General features: G+C 34.5%; 1 protein-coding gene across 1 annotated transcript in view; it reads right to left on the bottom strand.

The window, feature by feature from the left end:
- Positions 1-1,056: 1,056 nt before the first annotated feature.
- Positions 1,057-10,903, bottom strand: part of LOC103741697 (zinc finger protein 665) — an 18,245-nt gene continuing 8,398 nt past the window's right edge. The window contains exon 6 of the mRNA XM_008842616.3: positions 1,057-4,559. Coding sequence (XP_008840838.2) covers positions 2,995-4,559 — 1,565 coding nt within the window. The 3' untranslated portion in view covers positions 1,057-2,994. The remainder of the gene's footprint in view (positions 4,560-10,903) is intronic.

The raw sequence follows: 10,903 nt of genomic DNA, 5'->3' as shown, positions 1-10,903 counted from the left end.
TTTAAATTATTTTGGTGATGGGGTCCCTGCCAAAGTTCAAATAATGTCATTATCACCATAGCAGTTTCCATTGATGTTTGGTTTTACAATTTTTTCAGGTCTTTTGGAGACAGGGTCTCCCTGTAGCCCCAGCTGACCTGGCACTTACTATGTCAACCAGGCTGGTTTGAACTAAGAGAACCTCCTGCCTCTTCAAGAGTAATCAGTACTCTTTACTGCCGACCGATCTGTCCAGTCCACAATGTTTTTACATGTTATTTATGAGGCTTCGCTTGCTTTTCTTTTGTTTAATATTTTTATTAATCATTTGAAAATTTCCTACAATGTATTTTAATCAGATTCTCCCTCTTACCTTCCTTTTGTTCGTTTATCATGGTATTTTTTCATTAGAAATGGGGAAAGCACACTAGCACGCCACCTCCTGTAAAACTGTGTTTTGGTTCTTTGTTTTGTAAAGGTATCAAAATACATGCATTATTGCAGTATTGTTTCTTACTGCAAAACTGTATTGGAGCCTAATATTGTTGGCCATTCTTTCAATAGAAAAGAGCATTTCAGTCCATATGATTAAGTGACCAATAAAAAAAGCTGACGCAAAGAGTATGGTGTATGTTTTAAAATAAAACATAAATTCAACACCCACAAATTATGGGCTTAATTAAATTTTTGTACAATTTTGTTACATTCACCTCCCTCTCTCTAATTTAACTGTATGTTACTTGAATTTTAATTTAACTAATAAAAAGAAACCTTAATGAACCACTCTTCTGTACTTTGTTCTATTGACTTGAAATCACCCTTGTCTCTTGTAAAATGAAATGATTCACATTCGTAGAAATAACATTTTTAGTAGAATATTTAGGTTAAAGCATTGAATATATATGAGTTTTATTTATTTAACTAAAATAAATATATACAACCTAAAAGATTTTTTTTTTTTTTTTGGTCTTTTTGAGACAGGGTCTCCCTGAGGCCCCAGTTGTCCTCAAACTTTCTATGTAGATCAGGCTGGCCTTGAAATCACAGATATCCACCTGACTCTGCCTTCCAAGTGCTGTGATTCAAGGTGTGCACCACCACACGCAACCTAGCTTAAAAGATTTTGAAATATTACATATGATATTTTGAAATATCATATATGTGGGTCAGTTACAACACAAATAAAAAGAAAAGGAACATTATGCTCAACATATTAATGCTAGAGTTCATTATCTGATACTTACAAAGAGGTAGTCTAAAATGTCAATAGACTAGAACAGGGTTAAAATCCCAAATTTCTTTGCTCTATACTTTTCCTACATCAAGTAATACTAAAAACATCTAACAATTTTTCCTATTGTATAATTCATCACCAAATGAATGTGCTAGACTATTTGTTTTCCACACTGAAACATGGGTACTGATGCACCTCCAATACTCAAGACTGACTTTTTCTTTTAATAATAGAAAGATGTCCAGAACACCTAAGGCACTGCAGAATGCAATCTCATTACTAAAAAGAAAATAATCTCCATTTAGATATTGGGGCAGGATATAATATAGCAATTATTCATGGAGCAATTACATGAATGAATTATTTCTAATTTGCAATATATTCATTCAGGTATGAGTCAACGATTACTATAAATTATCATATAATCATGAGGAAAGAAGAAAATTTGGTTGAGGATCAAATAAACCTACAAAGTTTTCCCTTTAATAAATTCCAATACTGGGAATACAAGTATAAAAAAAAGAACACAGTTAAATCTACAAAAACATCACATCTAATTCTATTAAAATATACTAGCAATTGATGTTATTACATTCATTTTGTTTCCCATAATACTCTTGCCTTGCCATACGGTCTTAATTAGATCGTGCTGTGGTCCCTTTTGTTATGAAAAAAATTGGTCTTAGGATATATAATGTTACCATTTTAATTAAGATACTTTCCTTAATATATTGTAGGAATTTCTAAATTCTGTGTGTTCATGAAAGTGATCACATATCCACATTTGATTCCTGTTACTAAATTTGTTTCACAGTCTTGATACTTATATTTCACAAAGTGAAATTTTTTTTAAGTTGCAGAGGTCAGAAGTGGGCTTCGGATTCCCCTGAACCTGGAGTTAAGGACAGTTCATAGCAGCCATGTGGGCACTGGGAATCAAACCCAGGTCTCTGCAAGAGCAGTCAGTGCTCTTAATTGCTAGCCATCTCTCCAGCCCCCAGAGTGAAATCTCTGACAGTGAATAACTGGTAGATTTAAGAATTTTGAGAGGTTTCTCTGAACTATGAATTTTCTTCTGTGTTCTAAGATTAGAGTTCTATGTAAATGATTCCTCATATTCTTTTGAGCTGTAGAGTTTCATTACACTATGGATTCCGTGACATTCAAGATGATTTGAAGTTCAAGTCTTTTTCACAGTCTTTATATATCTAGTTTCTCCCACATATGAGTTGTCTCATGTTGAAGAATAGCTTTTGTTGAAGATTTTGCTTCACCAAATTTAGTTCGAAGCTTTGGCGTCATATAAATTCTGTTTTCTAGGATTTACTTATCAAAGTTTTCTTCATTATAACTACCTTTAAAAGAGTCTCTCTATAATGAATTCTGTAATGATTTTTAAGTATTTAGCACAGGGTGAAGGTTTTGCTGCATTCTGTACTTCCGTAGCCTGCTCTCCAGTATGACTTCTCTGTGAGTTCTAATATTTGACATATAAAGGAACTGGCCAAATTACTTACATTTGTAGTGTTTTTATTCACTATTAATTCTCTATTGTTCTCTTAGAGGTGAAATATGATTAAGGGGCTTGATGCAGTCTTCATATTCTTAGGGGTTTTCTCTGACGTAGTTTCTTTCATGGACTCTAGGATTACATATTTGATTAAAGAACTTTTCATATTCTCACATTTCTGGGGCTTCTCTCCAGTATGAATTCTTTCCGATGTTCTAAAATACGATATATGTGTAAAGGACTTGTGACATTTTCCACATTTGTAGGGTTTTTATCCAGTACGGATTCTTTGATGTCCTCTAAGATGTGATAGTTGACGAAAGGACTTCTCACATTCTGTACATTTGTAGGGTTTCTCGCCAGTATGAACTCTTTGGTGTCTCCGAATTTGTGATATCCAGCTAAAGGACTTTTCACATTCTTCACATTTGAAGGGTTTTACCCTTGAATGAATTCTTTGATGGCTCCTAAGTTGTGAGCTTACAGTAAACGATTTGTCACATTCTTCACATTTGTAGGGTTTTTCTCCAGTATGGATTCTTTGATGTACTGTCAGATATGATAGATGACGAAAGGACTTCTCACATTCTGTACATTTGTAGGGTTTCTCGCCAGTATGAATTCTTTGGTGTCTTTGAAGATTTGATATGCGACTAAAGGACTTTTCACATTCTTCACATTTGAAGGGTTTCAGCCTTGAATGAATTCTTTGATGTGTCCTAAGTTTTGAGCTTTTTGTAAATGATTTGTCACATTCTTCACATTTGTAGGGTTTTTCTTCAGTATGAATTCTTTGATGTTTCCTAAGGTTTGAGCTTGTAGTAAACAATTTGTCACATTCTTCACATCTGTGGGGTTTTTCTCCAGTATGGATTCTTTGATGTCTCCTAAGTTTTGAGTTTACTGTAAAGGATTTGTCACATTTTTCACATTTGTAGGGCTTCTCTCCCATATGAATTCTTTCATGTGCTCTAAGATATGATGTACATATAAAGGACTTGTCACACTCTTCACATTTGAAGGGTTTCTCACCAGTATGAATTCTTTGGTGTTTTCTAAGATGTGATATTTGACTAAAGGACTTTCCACATTCTTCACATTTGTACGGTTTTTCTCCAGTATGCATTCTGTAATGTTTCCTAAGTGTTGACTTCTCAGTAAAGGACCTGTCATATTCTCCATATTTGCAGGGCTTCTCTCCATTATGAATTCTTTGATGAGCTCTAAGAAATGATAGCCACATAAAGGACTTTCCACATTCTTCACATTTGTAGGGTTTTTCTCCAGTATGGATTCTGAAATGACTCCTAAGTGTTGAGTTTGTAGAAAATGACTTTCCGCATTCTTCACATCTGTGGGGTTTTGATCCTCCAGTATGAATTCTTTGATGTACTCTAAGATTTGATACTCGACTAAAGGACTTTCCACATTCTTCACATTTGTAGGGTTTTTCTCCAGTATGGATTCTGCAATGACTCCTAAGTTTTGAGTTTGTAAAAAATGACTTTCCGCATTCTTCACATCTGTAGGGTTTTGTTCCTCCAGTATGAATTCTTTGATGTGCTCTAAGATTTGATACTCGACTAAAGGACTTTCCACATTCTTCACATTTGTATGGTTTTTCTCCAGTATGGATTCTGCAATGACTCCTAAGTTTTGACTTTGTAGAAAATGACTTTTCGCATTCTTCACATCTGTGGGGTTTTGTTCCTCCAGTATGAATTCTTTGATGTGCTCTAAGATTTGATACTTGACTAAAGGACTTTTCACATTCTTGACATTTGTAGGGTTTCTCTTCTGTATGAATTTTCTGATGTCTTCTAGGAGTTGAAATTGCTGCATAAATCAAAGTAGAAAGAATAACTGAATCATGGAGAATAAGGCTGAGACAATAACACACCCAGAGATATATAGTGAAAAGGTAATAATCATGAATAAAATTTCCCAAAACCCTGAGAAATATTTAAGTGACAATAAACAACAACATTGGCACTCAGGTAAAAAGAGAGTCAGAGAAATTATTCAACAAAATTATAGCAGAAACTTTCAGAAAAACAAGAACATAAAATTGAAATACAATAAGAAGAGGTAGTTAGGAAGCTCAAATAGATATGGACAGAACTCTCCATTTAAAACCATATCAAAAATGTTAAAAATAGAAAGCAAAAATCAATGCTGAAACTTGTATGGGAAAAATCCCAACTCATTACAAACGTAGAAATAATGGATTAATAGTGTATCTCTTGCTAAGAAACACAAAAGACAGATCTGAAATAATATATTTAAAGCACTGAAAGTGACACTATGTACTAAATTTGATACTGAGAAATATTTTATGCCTTAAAATTAATGAAGGTTGAAAAGTTTTGAAGACGTGCCCAAATGAAGAAGAAAACCAAGGTGGCACTTCAGAATTTGTGTAAGAGAACATATACAGAGCACGAAGACACTTTCATTCAAGAGAACAGAAGAAAGAATACAATAGATAACGGCAAGTGATGAAGGTATAAGATCCCAAAAGGAATAAAATCATGCACAATACAGAAAATCAGTAAATCTCAATATTAATACTAATTAGAGGGGAAGAAAATAGCTCTTAGTAATCCAACCACACAGAATACCTTCAATATCAAAGTGATACATCAGATACCCTCTCAAAAAATTCCTAAATAACTAAATGACTTCTTATATACCTGTGTCGCAACTCACAAATTGAAAACAAACAACTTATGTGGGTTAAACTCTGACTGAGAGAAATCTGGGGACAAACTTGATACCTCTTAACAAATTTGTCATTTGCATGACAAATGCAAATGCATGAAAGCTGGAGGGTCCAGAGAGGGCATTGTGTCTAAATATGATTAAGAGGTATTGTATGAAGAACATGAAAATTCAATAAAAATATATGTTAAAGACAAAAAAAAAAAGCAAAATTCAAGAATCACTTCTATCCAGGAATCTCATATTCTGAAAGACAGTCATAAATTTGGAATCAATTATAGCATTCAGTGTACCAGGCAAACAGAATTTGTAAACCTGATGGAATCTCAATTTTCCTATATCATAAAAAGACCACAAACAAAACTAGGAAAAATAGATTAAGAGGCTCAGCATATGTTAGTAAGAGATAAAGGAACGAGACATATAGAATAACTGTTTATGCACAAAATTTTAGGATTCCTAGTTTCAAAATACAAAAATTAAGTTAAAAATAAGTAACACAGTTCATGAAACCATAGCAAGAGATGTATCAGTTCAACATGCTAAACTCTAACTAAGATTTTCCAAACTAAAATTCAGAAAAAAAAAAATATCAAGAGCTGAACTGCAGGTTAGATAAAAGTATTTCATTAATGTCTACAGAATGTTCCATGCAGGGCATAAGAAATAAAAATTACTCTCAGATGCACACAGAAATTTTTAAAATATTTTATTTATTTTCACTTCTTTATATGTATAAATGTATTCCCTATATGAATGTAAAGGCAACTGTCCCATGCAATGCCTGCAGATGTGTCAGAAGAGGACAAAGATCAACTGGAAATGGAATTATGGATGGTTGTTAGCCATTATGTAGGTGTTGGATGGAAATCAAAATTAGATCCCATGTACCAGCAGCTGGTGCATTTAACTGCTCAGCCAAATCAACAGCCCCTCCATCTAGAACTTTTTTAAACAAATGATCCCAATATATGTTACAAAGCAAGCATTAATTAAAAATAACTATAAAATTGTTACTATGATTTAAAATACAGTGGAGATATATAAATAAGCGGGAAAAAACAATCTATGTATCTTCTGACTATGTACTGGGCAACTACCACAATCAAGGAGAGAATTTACAAATTTCAAGTATAAAATGAACATGATACTACATCTTCTCAAAAACTCTGTGATCCAGCTAAGGCCCTTGGAAGAAGCAGCTTTATGTGTAAAAATGAACACAGAAAACTATCAGAGAAATAACCAATAAATATCTGAGTAATGCAACTCGAATTTCTGCTTCATCAAGAAGCAAAACCATTCACTGGATGAGAAGAAATAACAAGTAAACCAGAAATGAGCAAACAGAAAATAAAAAAGAAAATGTACAACCAATCAAATAATCCACTGAAATAACTGACAAATGACAAGTAAAATTAATCAAAAAAGAGATAAAAAACAGAAACTAATAAAAACAGAGGTAGAAAGGGGTTTTTTAAAATGCACTATAAGGAATAACTTCACATCATTAAGAACAATGAAGCACTATTTCAATGTCTCCCAATGGCCCAAATTTAGATGGATTCACAACTGAAATACCACACAGGTATTTTTCAGTCTTTTAAAACTATATTGGGAAAACAAACTAATAAACAAAGGCAACTATGTGCAATGACAAATACTGCACTGACTTATCAATACTTAATTGTCACTTATGAATTACACGTGAGCACCGAAAGAGGTATGATAAGGGCGTGGGATAAATATTTAAATATTTTCCCCCATTTTTATTAGCATTTTTCAGAATTTTGTGCAATGTATTCTGATCACATTCACCTCCTCATCCCATAATGCATCCCAGATCCAGGGCCTTTCCCTGTCCATGCATACAATGCTGCCTCTCTTTATTTTTCTGTCAGTTTAAAACCATCAAGTCACATTTATCCTGACATACTTTTGGTTGTGAAAGAATAGTTAACCTAGGTGGGCACACACACTTGAAGAAAACTGACTCTTCAGTGCATCGATGAATCCCCAATACCTCCTGGACAAAGGGTCAGACTTTTTTTTTTTCGTCCCAACTACAAGACAGGCATCATTTTACAGCTCTACACAATGGTCTGTCAGGGTATCTTGGCCTGTCAGGGACTCCCCTGCTACATACTACCTGGCTTCAGCAGCTCTCACACTGCAGAAGAACTGAGGAGGGCTCACTCTGATATTCTCCATGTCTCTGTCATCAGTTCTTTGTATCCTAGCTATTCAGAGTATGGTTCATAAACCCTCAAATAATTTTAATTAGCATTTCCCTAACAGCTAAGGATTGTGGATGAATTTAAAAATATTCCCCAGCCACTTTTATTTCACTTTTTGAGAACACTGGTCAGATCTATAATTCATTTTTAATTTGGTTGTTTTCTTGATGTGTTTGATTTTTTGTTCCTTGTATTCCAGACACTAATACACTGTCAAAAGCATAGGTGGTAGGTACTCTTCCATGCTAAAGCCTGTCTCTTTACTCCAGGACATGATATTGCCCTCTGCTTTGTGAAAGTTTTTTTCTTTTCACGGGATCCATTTCTCAATAAATCTAATCAAAGAAATAAAACACAGAATTCTAAAATTAAATCTTTAAGATACTTAAGAAACTAACTGAGGAAGATGCTAGAATCCAAAGACAACTCCCATGGACATTAACCAGCAGAATCAGTATTATGAAAATAGTCATCCTACCAAAAGCAATCTACAGAGTCAAAGCAATCAGTATCAAAGAATCCAACACAATTCTTCACAGAAGCTGAAAAAATACCCTCAAATTGTGAATGAAAACAGAAAACCCAGGACAGGCGAAAAGTTATGAACAATAATAGAATACGTGGAGGTATCATCATCCCTGATTTCAACTTATACTACATAGCTAGAGAAAGAAAGATAGAATGGCACTGGGGTAAAGAAAGCTGACACACTGATCAATGGAACAGAATTGAGGATCCAGATTCAAGCCCACGTTTTTAAAGTCACTTTATTTCTAAAAAGGAAGCCAAAATTACACATTGGAGAGAAGACAGCATCTTCAACAGATGGTGATGGATAGCTTGACAGCTACATATAGAGAAGAAAACTACATTCATACCTCTCCTCCTGGACAAATTCAATTTCAAATGGATCAGAGACCTTGACATAAGACTAATACTTTGATAGAGAAGGAAGAAGGGAAGAGAACAGATATTATCAACAGGGAAGAAGATATTCTAAGCAGGACCCCCGTTGAAGCTTTTAGATCATGGAGATATGGTATGGTGGGAAAACTACTTGGTGTGTATGCCTGAGGATCCAAGTTTTGAAGTGCAGCCCTCGTGAAAAAAGTCTCATCTTTGTGTCAGGTTTCTGGACACCTTTGCTAGTATGCAGAAAAGAACCTGGAGTCCACTGTCCATAAAATCCAGGCAAATGGAGAGATAGAATTTTGGTTGAATTTTGTCTCAAAAAAAAAATTATTTAACAATAAGGGAAAACAATTGCAGTAAGTCTCCTCTCAATCAACACCTGCACAGAATGGTAAATGCACTCTGAAACACCAATGCACCCAGACCTACGCTGCACATAAAAACACCAACTTTTTTGTACTCCAAAAGGAAGTTTCCAAGAAAAATTTAGTAAGTATCTCATTTATATTCACATTGAAATATAGCAAATTGCCTCACATTAAACCTAAGGAAAGAAGTTAAACATTTCACAGCAAGAAATGTAAGGCCCTGAAGAAAGAAACTGCACATGCGACCAAACAACATAATGATTAGTCATCCTCATTCTTGAGCAAAATGGATCCTCTGTAAATATTACTAAGGGTGGTCACAAAACTCAATGTAGTACTCATAAAAAGCCAAATGACATTGTAGAAAGAATTATGAAAGCACCCCAAAACACTAACTGTGGAACACTACTCACCAAAGGATCCAAGTCAACAGATTAAAGAAACAAAAATAAAGCAGAACAAGGGGGGGGAGCAGTATCCTAATAGCTGAGTTAAAATTAAATTTCATTACCATAGAGACAAAGACAGCATGGTACTTATAAATATCAAACAATGTAAATCGATGGAAAAGTACAGAAAACACAAAAATAAACTAACACATCTCTAGCCATCATATTTTTTACAAATGGTTAAAAAAAACAGGCACTGGAAATAAAGGGAACCTCTTTAATAAATGGTGTTATCAAAACAGAGTATGTAAAGGAAAAAGGAATTAAATTAGATCCAAACCTCCAATCTCTGCAAAACTCAATTTGAAATGCATAAAATGCTTTAATATATAAAGCTTGATAGTCTGAAGGTGATAGAGGAAAACTTCAGGAGGTAGGCATAAGCAAGGATGTTCTTATCATACACCAAATCACTCAGGAAACAACCTGAACAACTGAAAAAAATGTATTGTTTGAAATAAAAAATGTGCTCAAGAATATAAACTGCAGGAAGAATGAGACATATTATCATATACTATGTCAACATCTAGAATACACAGGATTTGCAAAATTAAGTGTCAAAAGATGAAAATTTCAAATCTACAAACTAAACAAATACATACATCTCCAAAAAGAAGAAAAACAAATGGCCTGTAATAGTAACAATATAGTAAAGATCTTTAACCATTGTTTGGGAGATACTCAGGCCTAAGTGGCACATTTACAATGGAACCACGAAACCCTAATGCTTACAGAATATACTGGACCAGGGGTAGAGAGAAATAATATTGCATCTGACAGCTCTCACGAGTGAAGCCTCCTCATGCAAGTGTTAATAAAACAGATGCCAAAACCTGCCAAAGCATGGAAAATAGAGACTGTAGAGTGCATGTCCCTACATTAAACCACACGCACACATGGATCAGAGATCTGATGGCCGAAAGGAGTAGAAAGATCATAAGTCAAGGGTGGTGATTGACCATGAGGAAACAAGAGTTTTCCAGGCTTCCGGGCCACATCATGCACAAGACCCATGTAAACTCAAAGCAGATGAAAACCTAGCATAGAACTGGGGTCACGAGTAAGAAACCAGACCTTAGCAACGAACTCCTGGCAGCTTATCACTGCTAGGTGAGGGAGACTTAGTTTTCTTTAAGGAAGTGATCCTAGATAGGCAGACCAGGCTCTAGTGGAGGAACTCACACAGAGGGATAGGTTGCAACACTAAGTTGACTCCACAGGTTTTAACATATATGACAGAAGGCATGGAAACCAGTGGGAGGCCTGTGGGGTGTGAAGATAGGGATGGGATCCAAATATGATTAAGATTTATGGAATTGACAAAAAAGTTCAATGGAAATACACATTCTAAAATTTAAAAATAAATGTTGTAGAAGATCAATGTTTTGCAATCTGTTTTTGAAGAACTGTGAACACAGACATCAACAGAAGATAGAAAACAGAAGAATTCACATATATCATGTGGAAAGCCACATATATTTAACATATTGGTA

Source organism: Nannospalax galili, unplaced genomic scaffold (genome assembly GCF_000622305.1).
Source record: "Nannospalax galili isolate Female #2095 unplaced genomic scaffold, S.galili_v1.0 scaffold741, whole genome shotgun sequence".
NCBI classification, from domain to species: Eukaryota; Metazoa; Chordata; class Mammalia; order Rodentia; family Spalacidae; genus Nannospalax; species Nannospalax galili.
This window is presented reverse-complemented; position numbering and strand designations above follow the sequence as displayed.